Raw genomic sequence first — 16,414 nt, forward strand, 5'->3', positions numbered from 1 at the left:
TGCAGTGAGCCAAGATTGTACCACTGGACTCCAGCCTGGGCAACAGAGCAAGACTCCATCTCAAAATAAAATAAAACAGGTTATATTTCATATTTTTCTCTCCTCCTAATCTCCAATTTCTAATGTTATAATTTTGACTGTTCTGGGGACTGTATTCTGAGAAGTTTTGTTTGTGGCTCACACCTGTAATCCCAGCACTTCGGGAGGCTGATGTGGGAGGATCACTTGAGGCCAGGAGTTCGAGACCAGTCAGGGCATTATAGCAAGACCTCGTCTCTGCTAAAAATAAAAGTTAAAAAATTTTAAAAAATTAGCTAGGTATGGTGGTGCGTGCTTATAGTCCCAGCTACTCAGGAGGTTGAGGTGGGAGGATCGCTTGAGCCTGAGCCTGAGCCTGAGCCTGGCAGTTGAAGCTGTAGTGAGCCATGATTGCACCACTACACTCCAGCCTAGGTGACAGAGCGAGACCCTGTCTCACAAGACAAAAAAGAATTGTTTTTATTTCGTGCTAGTTGTTCTTGTTCGTTTTAACTTTGAGGCACATTATCATAGCACCAGTTTTTGCTTGTTTATATTTCTTGACAGACTATGAACTCCTCAAGGGTTAGAAACTTACCTTGTTCACCAGAGTATTTCATTTATTATAAACAGCATCTCATGTAGTTAGATGCTTAATTAGTGGAAAGAAAGATTAGAGAGACATAATATCAAAGGTAAAAAATGCTTATTTCTAAGTACTGAAGTTATAGCTGGTGATTAATCATTGTTACTATTTTGAAAATGGTGAAATTAATTCCCAGAAGGAAAGAGAATACAAAAACACAAGTCGTGGCGCTTTGCTATGAGTGTTATCTCTGAGTCTTAACTTGTGCCCTCTGTCTTGCTTCCTAGGATAAAACCACTGCAATCCAGGAATGTAGTAGATTTTGGTCCCCAAAGGAAAAAGGCACTGTGAATAGAAGGACTTATACTTAGTCTGAGGCAGCATTGGACCTCTTGGGAATAAGAAATAACAAAGATGCTATTTTCCTCTACTGAAGGGTAGGGAAATCAAGAAAGAGACACAAGGGGAGACACAAATGTTGGAGGTTACCTTATGGATAGTAGTTAGGAATGTATTGTTTTGCTGTTTGTTGTAAGTTACTTTTTTTTTTTTTTTTGAGACAGAGTCTTGCTCTGTCACCCAGGCTGGAGTGCAGTGGCCGGATCTCAGCTCACTGCAAGCTCTGCCTCCTGGGTTTATGCCATTCTCCTGCCTCAGCCTCCGAGTAGCTGGGACTACAGGCGCCCGCCACCTCGCCCGGCTAGTTTTTTGTATTTTTTAGTAGAGACGGGGTTTCACTGTGTTAGCCAGGATGGTCTCGATCTCCTGACCTTGTGATCCGCCCGTCTCGGCCTCCCATAGTGCTGGGATTACAGGCTTGAGCCACCGCGCCCGGCCGAAAGTTACTTTTTTAATAGTGGCATTAATTTTGGTCTCATTTGTGTGGCTAAGAAAATTCAGGTTAGTCTGATGGTAGTGAGTTATCAGAACTTATTAACATTAGTATCACTAATTGGTATACAACTCCCCACTGCTAAATTTGGCTAAAAAGAAAATTTATTTCTTGGTGGTTGATGACAAAGATGACTTTTTAATAGTTATTCTTGTGTTTGCTCCCTCAGCATTTGACATTGTGCAGCAAAGAAATGGTTATGGAGAAGCCCAGTCCGCTGCTTGTAGGGCGGGAGTTTGTGAGGCAGTATTATACTTTGCTGAATAAAGCTCCAGAATATTTACACAGGTAAATTTTAAACAAATAATTTGGTATTGTTATCTATTTGTTTCCTTGGATATTACTACATATATTTTGCATTTCCTGTCTCATTATCTGACAGTATGTTTGTAAACATGTCTAAACTGTATTCAATATTTTATTCATTTGATGGCAGAAGTGTTTTTGACTGCATCTCACAGTAACAAAAACACTTTATGTCATATTCTAGTACATAACATATTCATATATATATATATATGCACATACTTGCATGTACTCTAGTATTTTGCTTTTAGAGTCATGGTCTTGCTCTGTCACTCAGGCTGGAGTGCAGTGATGTGATCATAGCCCTCTGTGGCATCAAACTCTTGGCCTCAAGCGATCCTCCCAGCTTGCAGCTTGCCTTCCCCAAAGCACTGGGATTACGGGCATGAGCCACCAAGCCCAGTCTTTATTTCATTAAAAAAAACAAAAAAAGCCTTTGGGGGTGGGTGGTGGAGAACTATATAAAGTTTACACGAGGCTGGACGCAGCGCCTCACACATGCAATCCCAACACTTTGGGAGGCCGAGCAGGTGGATCACTTGAGGTCAGGAGTTTGAGACCAGCCTGGCCAACGTAGTGAAGCCTCGTCTCTACTGAAAATACAAAAGTTAGCTGGGCATGGTGGCAGGCGCCTGTAGTTCTAGCTACTCAGGAGGCTGAGTGGGAGAATTGCTTGAACCTGGGAGGTGGAGGCTGCAGTGGGCGGAGATTGTGCCACTGCACTCCAGCCTGGGTGACAGAGTGAGGCTTCATCTCAAAAAAAAAAAAAAAAAAAAAAAAAAAAAACATATCTTGGGTTTGACCAACTAATGGGTTCCAATATGCAATTTGAAATCAGCAGCTTAAATCTTTTTTTTTAAAGTTATCCCAGTGTTGGGGAATGGATCAGTTAAATGATTATACTGTGAAAATTTGTATTTCTTCTAATCTGTAAAATAGTATTCCTTTGTAAAACAGCAGCAATAACCTTATTTACTGTTTTAACAAGAGGTAAACATCTGTAGGCTTGTTTTTTCCAGAGATCAAAGTGAAATTGATTTATATTGTGGGTAGTATTTAATTTTTGTTCTTGGTATATCTTACCAAGTAGAATATAGGTGAAACTCTTACAAGAATTACACTTTGTAAGTATTGCAGAACACACTGGCCAAATGGGTTAAGGATGAATATATTGCCACTTCCCGTGAGAAAGGCTGTTTAAAAGACTTAAACTCCTTTATCTGTAGGTCATCTTAATTAGCATTTTAGTAGCAATTTGTCTTGCTCTGTTGAACATAACATGTAATCTGTTTTATTCAAGAAGGCATTTTTATATTTACTGTTTGCTAGACTCCATTTTTAATTACTTTACATATGTATATTATCTCATGTATTCCTTATGACAGTCTCAAAGTGAAGTTACTTTTATTAGCTTTTTATCTATTAGACAGTTGAGGTTAGTAATTCATCTAGGATCACTCAATAAGTAAACAAGCTAACCATGGCCAATATTCAGGCCCAGTTCAATTGTAAAAATAAAGATGTTTTTGATGACAGTGTATGTGAGGGAGTTTGGGGGAAGATACAGAATTAATAGGGCCTTTTGATATCTGAAATTTGGTCTTTTCATGATACAGGGTTTTTTGTTTTCTTTAGTGACCAAAAAAAAAAAAAAATTTTAAAACAATAAGGCCCTACACCATCATGTTTAAACAGTAACAGACTTGTTTTAGACCTAGCTTATTTGACCAATTTCTTTCTTAATGAAAATTCAAGTTGTTATAATTTTCTACTTGTGATAAGCAACACTAATACATATTCTGAAACATGCATTATTTGTGCACGTTGCTAGTTATTTTCTTAGATACTTTCCTGGAAGAATTAATGCATCAAAGAGATATGATCATTCTGAGACTTTTCATGTGTATACACACAGATACACACACAGCCAAACTGTTCTGTAGGAAAGATTGCCAGTAGTACTTGAGAGAAGATAGTGTAAATTTAATAGTAACAGTAGTGGCTAAAAGCATGGACTCTCAGGTTAGACTAGGTTCTTATCTTGGGGGCCCCACTTGATAGGTGTATTACCTTAGGGGAGTTAATTTAACCTCTTCTGAACAGCAGCTTGTTTATTTAGATAATAGTACTTCATGAGATTGTTAAGAAAATTAAGTCAATCAGTACACATAATACACTAAAAACATTGCTTAGCATAAAGGAAGCTCTTACATGTTTTATTACTATAGGAGTTGCGTTTTCTTTGTGAAAAAGTTAACTTCACGTCTTTGAGCTTAATTTAGAAAGATACTAATTCTAATTGCTTTGGATAATGCCAATAAAAGACTAATTTACACACACTTAGGAACAGTACAAAAATATTAAAAAGAAATTAGATGCTGAAGTAATTTTGGATTTTAGACTTTATCTCTGAATTGTTTCAGTTATTTTAAATCTAAACAGTTTAAGCCTTTAGAATTAGTAATCATTTGGAGATCTGAATATAGTATTAAACTGTGATTCCCAAACAAATCTAGATAGCTGAATCTTTGTATCTGAAGAGAAAAACTGTGTCAGTTACTATAGCATCTGTATTTAGAATGTACTAAATAGTCAAAAATATCCGATTTTTCCACTTAACAAAAAATAGATGTGATAAGAATTAGATGTGAATATCTAATGATTGTCTACTTACTGTGCCAGATAGACTAAGAGCATTCTATGTGCATTACTCATTTAATCCTTACAACGACCCTATGTAGTAGTTCCTGTTCCTGTTTTATAACCAAGGAAACTGAACTTAAAGACCTTAAGTAACTTACCTGTCCAAGATTACACAACTAGTGACAGAGCCGGATCCGGAACCTAGTCTTATCACACCAGAATTCTACTGCCTCTTAGGCTTCTCTTGACAATTCAGTGTTAATCATTAATTATGGTTTTGCAGGTTTTATGGCAGGAATTCTTCCTATGTTCATGGTGGAGTAGATGCTAGTGGAAAGCCCCAGGAAGCTGTTTATGGCCAAAATGTAAGTATCAATTTCATATGTAGTTTAGAAATGTTGTGTTAAGATGGAGATTTTAAAAAATAGCTGCCTTCAGTCCATGGATTTTTTTTTTTCAATGTGATTGTTATTGGTAACTGAAATTTATGTTTGACAGGAATTGTCTAATTGTCAACATAAATTGTCGGTAGTTGTTCAGTTTGACAATAATTGTCAAACATGCTTTGAGTTCTTAAACATCATTTTTGTGTGAAACATGGTGTTATACTGCAATGGCTACAAAGGAGAGAACAGTATGTTTTATATCATTGATGTATTTTATACATGAGATAGTTAAGACAGTGTATTAAGTTTATACAAATCTGAGCTAAACCCTATGCTATAGGAATGCCCAGAAACATATGTTTCCTATGACCTAACAGGGAAGGAAGACTTTGTGTAGAGGATGTGAGACTATAAGATTTGGCCTTACCAAATAAGGAATTACAAGTAGACAAAAAATAGCGTCAGCAAACACACAGTAAAATTATGTGTAAGTTCAAGGAGCAGACAACATATGAGAATGACTAAATACTTACTACAGAAAAGTAGGAGAAAGCTGTGTAAAGCCCAGATTACTACACAATATCAGAGAGCTATTGTGATTTCTTCTTTAGGAGCATCAGTCTGGCAGTGATGCATAGCATGGTCAGTGGATTCAGTTCAGTCAGGAAGATTAAGTAGTTAATACTGTGGAGTTGTAAGGAAATCAATGAGGGTAGGTAATAGTATTGTGTAGGTAATGCAGTATCACAAGAGTTTATATTTTTCCCTCCCTCCCTAATAAAGGATATACACCACAAAGTATTATCTCTGAACTTCAGTGAATGTCATACTAAAATTCGTCATGTGGATGCTCATGCAACCTTGAGTGATGGAGTAGTTGTCCAAGTCATGGGTTTGCTGTCTAACAGTGGACAACCAGAAAGGAAGTTTATGCAAACCTTTGTTCTGGCTCCTGAAGTAAGTTTCTCATTTCATTTAGTTTTCATCTATATGGTTGAATTTGGCTGTTGTTAGTTGGTTTGAAGTGTCCAAGGGTTTCTAATAAATTTAGATTTGTATATTGCTATTTTTGAAGAATTTGTGTTTGACCTGTTGTTTGAGTGAGTGTGTGTGTGTGTGTGTACATATGCTTTGACTATTTGGAATTATAAGTCAAATACTGATATAAGCTTGTAAATGGATGATTAAGATTACATTAATACAAAAACTATATTGGTATATTTGAAAGGTTACATTTGAAAACAAAATAGAAAAGTTCTGTTGGTTTCTTTTCTATTAAATAGCTGTTTCTTGAGTTCTAGGTTGGTGCAAAAGTAATTGCGAGTTCTACTGTTGTATTTTTTTGAGTGACCTTTTTATTTTATGTAAACATCATAGCATGTTCAGCATTGGAAAATTATATTGAGTCCAGATTTCTCGTATTAAAATGAGAAATTGTGTATGCCATGTAATTTGCTCTTTTATATAATACCAGATTTCTGGGTATTTATGGAATAAATGTTGTTTCCTATAGGGATCTGTTCCAAATAAATTTTATGTTCACAATGATATGTTTCGTTATGAAGATGAAGTGTTTGGTGATTCTGAGCCTGAACTTGATGAAGGTGAGGTTACTTTGAAGATATGAAGATAGAAGGGTTCTGTTGGTACTCTTTATGGACTAATTTCTATAAGTATGACGTTTACGGAAATTTGCTTCTTTATTGTAACTGAGTCAAACATCCTTTTTTTGTGGTTTTGTTGTTGTTGTCATTGTTATAAAAAGATGTCCATTGTTTGAGATTATACAAAATTTGGATGTCAAGAAAAAAGGTTTCCCTCAGTCTCATCCTCTGTAGATAACCAAGTTTGGTACCTATTGGAGAAGGTTTTTGGATTCTATTCTTAGCAGCATGTATTTTTATAAATGTGGAATTACACTGACTCAAAGCTTCCTTTTTTTTAATGTAGTATGTCTTTGTTGGCTGTCTACGTTGTGGCTATGCCATAATTATTTAATTGATCTTCCATTGATGTACAGTGGTTAGTTTCTTTATCATTATTGCTCTATTAAATAGATGTGACGAAGGAAGCTAAATTGTGGCTTTAATATAATTTTTTTCCTTTTACGAAAAGATTTTTTTTTTTTCTAATAGAGTACAACAAATATTAAACTTCATCCTTGCTCTCCAGTTTTTGAGAGAACAGGGGATATTGCAGTTGAATGCCTTTGTTAAAAAAAACAAAAAAACATTTTTGGGGGGCCAAGCAAGGTGGCTCACCCCCAGAATCCCAGTGTTTTGGAAGGCCAAGGTGGGTGGATCACTTGAGGCCAGGAGTTTGGGACCAGCCTGGCCAACACAGTGAAAACCCCATCTCTACTTAAAAAAAAAACAAAAAAAAATTAGCTGGGCGTGATGGTGCATACTCGTAACCCCAGCTACTCAAGAGGCTGAGGCCAGAGAATCGTTTGAACCCGGAAGGCAGAGGTTGCAGTGAGCCAAGATCACACCACTGCATTCCAGCCTGGGCAACAGAGCAAGACTCCATCTCAAAAAAAGAAAGAAAGAAACTGTCAAATTTTCTTTTTTGCTATCATACCGCTTCCCTTAAACATGTTAAAAATATGTTCGTTAGAAATTGTGAAGCCTCTTTAAAAAAGATGTGCTGTTTTATGTATTGTCAGAATCAGAAGATGAAGTAGAAGAGGAGCAAGAAGAAAGACAACCATCTCCTGAACCTGTACAAGAAAATGCTAACAGTGGTTACTATGAAGCTCACCCTGTGACGTAAGAATAGTATTTGCAAGGTTAAATTTGGTCTGAACTATGTCAGCAAGGTGGTTTTTGTTCCTAGAATTATTGTTGGAAGTAAATTCTCGGTAAAGCCACCTATTAGGTCAGTATTTGAGTACCTATTGTATATATGCAAATTTGGAAAGAATTGTTTTATTTAATCCAAAAATTGAACATCGCTTGCACCAAAATAGTGGTTCCTTACTGATAATGTGGAGTGTTTAAGACAACACAGAGTAAGCATTTTATTTTTATAAAAGATAAGGCTTATAATTAGCATTAAAGTAAACATTCTTAGTAATTCAGTTTTAAAATGGTGGGGTTAAAGAACTGCTACTTGAGAGTATTATTCCTTCTGTTTTATAGTTCTTTTTGGAATTTTGCTTTGAATGCTTTGTAGATCTAGAACAGGTTATTGCCATATCACTAGTTACACCTATTGGATTAGAGAGAAATTGAATTTTGTCTTGAACTCCTACTAAAAAGTGAACTAAATATTTTATTGTAGTAATGGCATAGAGGAGCCTTTGGAAGAATCCTCTCATGAACCTGAACCTGAACCAGAATCTGAAACAAAGACTGAAGAGCTGAAACCACAAGTGGAGGAGAAGAACTTAGAAGAATTAGAGGAGAAATCTACTACTCCTCCTCCGGCAGAACCTGTTTCTCTGCCACAAGAACCACCAAAGGTTAGATCAAAGAACTCTTTAGACTTACAATATCACATGTTCAAATTTGGTGCTGTTAATGAAGTATGACCTTTTTCTATTATGTTAAATTGTTTAGTAAATTACTTTATGTATATGAAAGAAGCTGTGGGGTTTTTTTTTGTTATCTCAGAAAATGTTATTGTTTCCCAGCCCCGCAAAATACCCCTCTAAGACTGAAATTTCTAACTTAAGATGAATCCTTGTGTGTATGCATTGTTTAGTAACTTATATGAAATTATTTGGATCCATGTATAGAGCTGTCAGTTGTTCTTTCATTCTGTATTAAATTCTCTGAGCACAGATGCACCAGGAATCATGCAGTTTCCCAACTTAAACAAGTTGGTCTGTAATTAAAAGAAGAGATACCTGTTGTTTGTGGTTTAAATGGGATCAGTTTCCTTTCTACACCAATTAAACTATCTTGGAAAGATGAGTGACATCCTTAGTGTATCATGTAAGCCTACCTGAAACTTCTTTTATCTTTCTTCAAAGCCAAAGGTTAAAGTATATTTGGGTAGTGATAGGAGGAGATTCTTTGTTCAATTTGTGAATGTCAGACTTTCCAGCTAATACTCTCTTCTTTCCTATCCTCCCTCTCCCCTTAACACCATCACACACCCTATCTTACCCCCAAAGGGGAAATAAATTGTTTCTGTTAGGTTCGGGCTTTTGTAGCATGTTTGTTAGTGGTTTTGTTTGCCACTTGCTCATCTACTTAGAGTACGTAGGAACTTGCTTGTGGTTTTATTTAGTAGTCAGACAAAACAGTTACAAATAAGCTTGCATAATGAGATTTTGAAAGCTGGCACATAGACTGGCATGTGTCTGTGTGCCTTTCTTTTAGGAGTCTTCCAATATAGAGCAATAGTTTAGAAATGAAAAGAAAATATATATTTGGAAGTTTCCCTATAGGAATGTTGGTGGTTTTCCATGATTAGTAGTCTAGGTTTGTTGCATTTCCTGCAGGCTTTCTCCTGGGCTTCAGTGACCAGTAAAAACCTGCCTCCTAGTGGTACTGTTTCTTCCTCTGGAATTCCACCCCATGTTAAAGCACCAGTCTCACAGGTAACCAATCTGTGAACACATTGGATTGTATCCTTGTTACATTGCCAAATGCTTATTTTTTAAGTACTTTTAAAAATGAGTCAATCAGAAATTATGGATTAAATATACAAAAAACTTGTATTGTATGTCAGTGCACCCACTTTAAATGTCAAATCTCCATTCATCATCTACATAGGTGGTATTTGGGGTTTGGGTGTGTGAAATACAGATTAAGTTGGTTTTTACCAATATATAATATTGTCATTTAAAAGGCTTCTTAAAATAACAAAAAGAAATGTTCCTTTTTCAAAAGCTTCAAATTCTATTTAGCAAAAATATTTTAGGTAAGAAATTTGGAGAGGCACAAAGTAGTATGGCGTAATAAAGAATCTTTTTTTTTTTAAACAAACAAACCAGGGAACTTTTTAACATACGCTGCCTAAGCTCTCGGTGTGTAAGTGGTTCACACCACTTAATTGAAGCCTGTACCAACTTATGACTGTAGTGTTCACCTTAACTGATTATTCTAGTATTCTGCTTTTTGTCTGTTTGTCATCTTACCCATTTCAGAGCTTTCAAAAATGTGAAAATAAGACACTGCCTACCTAAGAAGTTTGTTAGGTTTAGTTTAGAATGAACTAAATTATAATTAAGTTTATCAGCATATAAAGGGTGTCCAATTTTTTTCCCTACATTTTGCATTAAGCTTCATTCCACTAGAAAATTTATGTTTAAAATGTTAGTGTATAAATACATCTTTTATACATTCTAAACAGTGAAATTTTGAGGTTTTAAAAGTAATTTTTGGCTGTTCTGGTGTGGGGACAGGTAATCAGCTACATAAAAGTAGAATACGCCCATGATACTTTTTTTTTTTTTTTACATTTGGATATTCAGGAAATACATGGTTACCCTTATGTAAGATGGTCACCCAGAGTTCCATCTTAACAGAGGAAATTAGTTTGTGCAGTATTGTTTGTGCTTTTCAACCCATCTGAAGACCCAATAAATGACTTTTGGCCCTTCTTTTGGAATCTTCATTTCCTGTCAGATTTGGATTTGGATCCTTTGGATTATTTTATTTCAGAGAGTTTAAACAGTTAAAAGTTAAAATAGCTTGTGCTTATGCCTTTGATATGTGTCAAGCATTGTGTGAAACACTTTTTATTCATTCTCAGTGAATTCTCACAACCACCTGTGGGTACTATTATTTCTATTTTAGAGACAGAAAAATTGAGGTCTAGAGTAACTCACAGACATTTATGTACATAGTAGGGGTGGGCTTTGAAGTCATGCAGTTGGACACGAGTCCATATGTGGCTCATGTAAATGTTTATTTTTTTGAGACAGGATCTCGCTCTGTCGTCCAGGCTGGAGTGCAGTGGCAGTGGCAGTGGCGCTATCTCGGCTCCCTGCCACCTCCACCTGCCCAACTCAAGTGATTCTCCTGCTTCAGCCTCCCGAATAGCTGGGATTATAGGTGCCCGCCACCACGCCTGGCTAATTTTTGTATTTTTAATAGAGACGAGGTTTCGCCATGTAGGCCAGGCTGGTCTCAAACTCCTGATGTCAAGTGATCCACCAGCGTTGGCCTCCCAAAGGGCGGGGATTACAGGCGTGAGCCACTGCACCCAGCCTCATGTAGACCTTATGCAGTTCTCCAGCACCTTGGTGTGGAGAGTCGTGTATCTTATCTGTATTTACATCAAAGAGGACTCTAAGACATTCCTGATTAAATCTTAGCCTCTTGCCCAGAAAAATACCTTCATATTTATCTTAAGTAATTTTCCTTAAGTGTGTATTTTTGAAGTTAGTCTTCAAGGTGTAGGAAATGAAGTTGTATTTCCTATGCCACCCCTTTAATAAAACAAAAATTTTAAATGTTTAGAATTTAAACTTTAAAAAACTTCTAATCTCTTTAGGCTATACTTGAAATGGATTCATGATATTTCTACTTGATTTAATAATCCTTCAATTTTAGTTTGTTGCTTTTGTGTAGTATTCATTTCCTTGTACTTTGAATATAGATTATTGATAAAAGGAAATTAATTCCAGGGTATTGGTAGGCATTAACTTAGAAGTAGGTAAGTTAATTTCTTGAATAAAAGATTTTGTCTGGAAATTTACTAGTTCACCTAAAGAACTTATGTTTAATTGAAGGGCTTATTATTTGTGGTTATACCTGCTTTTATTGACTTGATTTGATGGTTCTTCACTTACTTGATATTCTGTTTGACCTTCATTTGTGGGTTTGTCATTTGATCATACTTTCTGGTTGCATGGAATTAATTTTAAGGCCCTCTACTGTGTGGCATATTGGCCATTTTACCTGTTCAGAACAACTAGTTTTAATGATGAAACTGGAGACCTGAAGAATTATAAGGATGCAGCTGGCTTAGTTAACATATGTCAATCAGTTACTGAAGGAGACAGTGTTAGCTTTTTGTTCTTGTATTTTTCTTAAATTGGCATCATCAAATACCTACTTAAAGTCAGATTCCTAAATCAATGGCATGAATTATTTGTAAGATGTTGGAAATTATTAATATTTAACTTTATCTGCTTTTAATTTTCGTCCTTAAAGAATAAGGAAGAACTTTATTTTGCTACTTGTAGTTACTCGTGTTTTGATAATCCGTTCTGAAAAGAATTTAAATCAGTCAAGACCAGGGCCTCAAGTTCTCTGATAACATTTGGACTGGATGAGTCTAAGGTTTTTCTTAAATTTTGTAATAAAGGTACATTTATTATTTTTATTAATTGCCAGTAATACACTCTTTTTATTAAACTTTGACACAGCACATTTATTTTCTAATTCTGTTTACATTCATACTGAAGTATGCTTTTAGACCCCCTTAGTTGAAGTTTCTAGATAACTGCTTTTTCCAGCATCTCATTTTGCATCAAATTACTGTATAGAATTAAACCCCAAATACAGATAGCAGTGGTCTCAGGGCTGTCACTTACATATCCTTGTCAGACATAGAACATTATCCTGCATGTTTTGGGTCAGAGAACTAAAAATGTAATTTAATTTAAATGAACCAATAGTTACTGAAATCTATGTCTAATAGCACTGTGCTTGGTTCTTTGGGTGATGTAAAAGTTAAGATACGGGCCTTGGGCACTAGTGTGCCTGTAGTCTCAGCTACTTGGGAGGCTGAGGCAGGAGGATCACTTGAGCCCAGGAATTTGAGGTTACAGTGAGCTATGATTGTGCCTCTGCACTCCAGCCTGGGCAATAGAGTAAGACTGTGTCTCTCTAAGAAAATAAAAGATACAGACCTTATAGGAGTAAATACATATAAATAACAACAACAAAACCTGGAGAGTCTTAAAAATATTCATTTTGTAACTAGTAGAATTCCAGAATATGGTAAGCAACTTCATCTTGAGGGAAATAGGACATTGACATAGAGGAAAACAGAATTTAGGAAGAGGCAGGCAAACCTGGTTAAACTGTTAGCATAGGAGTTAATATTCCTTTTGGTTATGGTGGCTGAAATCATTTACATTAAATTGTCATTTTTGAAAGAAGCATTTTGTGTCAAAATTTGTCCTTGTAAATTACAATATCTGTTATATAAATGATTAACGAGTTTGTGTCACTGCATAGACTGAGATCCTCAGAGATGACCACTTATTTATTTATTTATTTATTTATTTATTTATTTATTTATTTATTTATTTATTTATTTTCTTTGAGAAGGAGCTTCACTCTTGTTGCCCAGGCTGGAGTGCAGTGGCGTGATCTTGGCTAACTGCAACCTCCGCCTCCCGGGTTCAAGCGATTGTCCTGCCTCAGCCTCCCAAGTAGCTGGGAATACAGGTGCCTGCCACCACGCCCAGCTAATTTTTTGTATTTTTACTAGAGACTGGGTTTCGCCATTTTGGGCAGGCTGGTCTCAAACTCCTGACCTCAGGGGATCCGCCCGGCTTGGCCTTGTGCTAGGATTACAGGAAGATGACCATCTTTAAAGATGGGACTGAAATTACTAGCTTTCTGAGTTGGGGACATGTTCTCCATACTCTCTTGGGTGTTTTCAGCATCCTTTGTAGGTTCATATATTTGTCTCTCCTTGGACCATAAATATTTGGGTAGTAGAAGGTCTGAAGAGGTTGGGCATACTGAAAATGCTGTTGTCTTGAGGAAAAGGTAATAGCAGATGCCAATGTAATTTTGTTTTAAAAATAATTATATGTTTAATTCAGCAGTTGGCAGAAGCTTTTGGGAGGCACCTTAAATTGTCCTATTACTCCCAACCCCCTAGTTAAGGAAAATCGTTGGGGCCAGTACTTCAAATGCATATTTTTCTCATAAGGAAGAACAGTAGGAAGCTAAAGGACTTTTAACTATTTGATATGCTACATACAAGTTTCTATAAATTTGTCATTTTTTTAATATGCATTTTAAACTTAAAGGTAGCAGTTTTAGGTGTTAGAGCAAGCTAATTTTTATACTTTGAACTATAAAAATATTGATTTTAAGATTATAGGCAGTGATTTAGGCAGTACTACTGAGCACTGTTATATTTAAAGGATAGCAAACTAGATTTTTAGAAATTATGTGTTATGTATTCTTGTCTAAGATGAAGATAGCTTTTAATTTTGTTTATGTATTTACATGGAGTGGTTCATCTTGCATTTTTGTGATTTTTTTTTTTTTTGGTAGCAATACCTTTTATGCTATTTCAGTGTTGATAAAACTTTAATGAAAAAATGTGACTGTAAAAAGCAGCTTATTGTGAGTTACACAGAATTAAGTGGGAAAACAAAAGCTACCTACAGTCCTAGATTGGTACAGAATATCTTGATAAAAATTTATTTTTCTTATACATAGGACACTATGTTAAAAACATTCTAAACTTAAAACTGCTGTTTTGTCTGCTAGTGACTTGTTGTTAGTGGCTTTGGTTGGTTTTTCTCCTGTAGAGTGTTTTTTATAATGTTTTTTTTTCTTTATATTTTAGCCAAGAGTTGAAACTAAACCAGAAGTTCAGTCTCAGCCACCTCGTGTGCGTGAACAACGACCTAGAGAACGACCTGGTTTTCCTCCTAGAGGACCAAGACCAGGTGAGTCAGCTCCTTTATAGCCTTTAGCATTTAACATTTGTAAGGTTAGAAAACACTGAATTTAAAAAAACCAAAAAACTATGATGTGTTCTATACACAGACCCATATAGTCTCAAATTGCTTAAAGATGTGATGTGAGCAATCCACTAAAATAGTGTCTGGGGCCGAATAACCAATTTTTAGGGAGGATTGGTTGACATGCTATGGTGACATAGTTTGAAGGTGTAAAAGATGTTAACAGGTCTTTTTTTTTTTTGAGACAGAGTTTCACTCTTTGTTGCCCAGGCTGGAGTGCAATGGCACCATCTTGGCTCACTGCAACCTCTGCCTCCCAGGTTCAAGCGATTCTCCTTTGTCAGCCTCCCTAGTAGCTGGGATTATAGGCATGTGCCACCAGGCCCAGCTAATTTTGTATTTTTAGTAGAGATGGGGTTTCTCCATGTTGTTGGTCAGCCTGTCTCGAACTCCCGACCTCAGTTTATCCACCCGCCTCGGCCTCCCAAAGTGCTGGGATTATAGGCGTGAGCCACTGCACCTGGCCTAGTCACTGGTTTTAAGAGTTCAAAACCAAGTTGCCAATAACCTACTCTCTCAACACTCTTATCCCTTCACAGATAAACAATAAGCACATTTTGATTCTTAGGTATTAAGTAAGTTGCCATGTTAGCTATACATGTAATACCTTTATTTGAACTCTGTGAGAATGTTTAGATTGCTTTGGGGAGGAGATGGGAGAGATGGAGATAGTTTATATCACATTTACAATGTTAATTTTTTTTTTAAAGTGATACGTTACTGAACTAGAAGTCCTAAATTTGTCACTGATGAAACTTAGGATCTGGAGAGAGACCCTTAAATTCTGAGCTTCTTTTATGTCAAATATTACACAAATTATTCTTGTATTGCCTATTTTCCTCACTGTGTTCCTTGTGTTATTGAGAGAATCAAATAAGATTTTATGTATATCTATATACATATACACTAATATGTATAGACTACATAAATGTGATAATTGCTGTTAAAATTTACTGATTTGCTGTAATGTCATACAGCCAAAGAATTTTGAATTTCAAAAACTAAGCAAATATTTAGTAGAGCTGTACCTCACTGTCTGAAATCTGCTTGGTTCCTGGGTGATGGCAACAGTTTGGTTAAGGAGGAATACCTGTACTGGTATTTGATTTTTGTATAATTCAGTAGATCTAGAAGAAGCTATTTTAGCAACCTAGTCATTGTCCTCACTTTATATTTTAGTGTCATGCTGTTTTCTAACCTACTAGTAATAAGTAGTTTTGCCTCTTTTTCAAGAAGCTCACCTAGTCTTATTAAACTAAAACAGGAATATCAATATTAAGTGATTTTTACATTCATTCTGTTGAAGTAGTTTTTATGATATTGTAAACTTTAATATCTGCTCTATTTCTATTCTCAGGCAGAGGAGATATGGAACAGAATGACTCTGACAACCGTAGAATAATTCGCTATCCAGATAGTCATCAACTTTTTGTTGGTAACTTGCCACATGATATTGATGAAAATGAACTAAAAGAATTCTTCATGAGTAAGTGATTTATTTTGCTGTAGAATTTTTAAAATTATTTTAAATTAAGAGGCATATGGAGCTTTTTTAATAACTATTTTTAAAAAATGTTTCTCTGTTTATACTGTGTCCAGCTACCAGACTCACCTTAATTGTGCAGAAGGGAGTAGACTATCTCAGATGTTTCTCAGTGACTGCTTAGTGTTGATTTCGCCTGGCTCGAAAGTGTTTAGAAGAAACAGCTGGATAAATCAGTCATAAATTCAGACATAAAGAATTCATTTGGCAAACGGGTCAATACATTAGGAGAAAATACATTGTCTTTCCAGAGTTATGCAGTTTACTCATGAAAGGACTAACAAAGATGCAGAAAGGTAACACAACAGGCAGGCTACTTGGTATCTTAGGTGATTGCCTGCTTGAGTAAATGTACGTTGGCTAT

The 16,414-nt window shown here is 35.9% G+C and overlaps 1 protein-coding gene across 3 annotated transcripts in view; it reads left to right on the plus strand.

Moving 5' to 3' along the window:
• The window catches only part of G3BP2 (G3BP stress granule assembly factor 2), a 30,292-nt gene that overhangs the window by 10,033 nt on the left and 3,845 nt on the right, over positions 1-16,414 (plus strand). For 2 of the 3 annotated variants that reach the window (XM_010377109.2, XM_010377110.1), the window contains exons 2-10: positions 1,666-1,784; positions 4,729-4,810; positions 5,615-5,788; positions 6,345-6,435; positions 7,497-7,599; positions 8,114-8,294; positions 9,282-9,380; positions 14,330-14,432; positions 15,865-15,993. In XM_010377109.2, the coding sequence (XP_010375411.1) occupies positions 1,690-1,784; positions 4,729-4,810; positions 5,615-5,788; positions 6,345-6,435; positions 7,497-7,599; positions 8,114-8,294; positions 9,282-9,380; positions 14,330-14,432; positions 15,865-15,993 (1,057 nt within the window). In that variant the 5' untranslated portion in view covers positions 1,666-1,689. The remainder of the gene's footprint in view (positions 1-1,665; positions 1,785-4,728; positions 4,811-5,614; positions 5,789-6,344; positions 6,436-7,496; positions 7,600-8,113; positions 8,295-9,281; positions 9,381-14,329; positions 14,433-15,864; positions 15,994-16,414) is intronic. The other variant, XM_010377112.2, reaches the window with a different exon arrangement.

The sequence above is a fragment of the Rhinopithecus roxellana genome, chromosome 2, assembly GCF_007565055.1.
Source record: "Rhinopithecus roxellana isolate Shanxi Qingling chromosome 2, ASM756505v1, whole genome shotgun sequence".
Lineage (NCBI taxonomy): Eukaryota > Metazoa > Chordata > Mammalia > Primates > Cercopithecidae > Rhinopithecus > Rhinopithecus roxellana.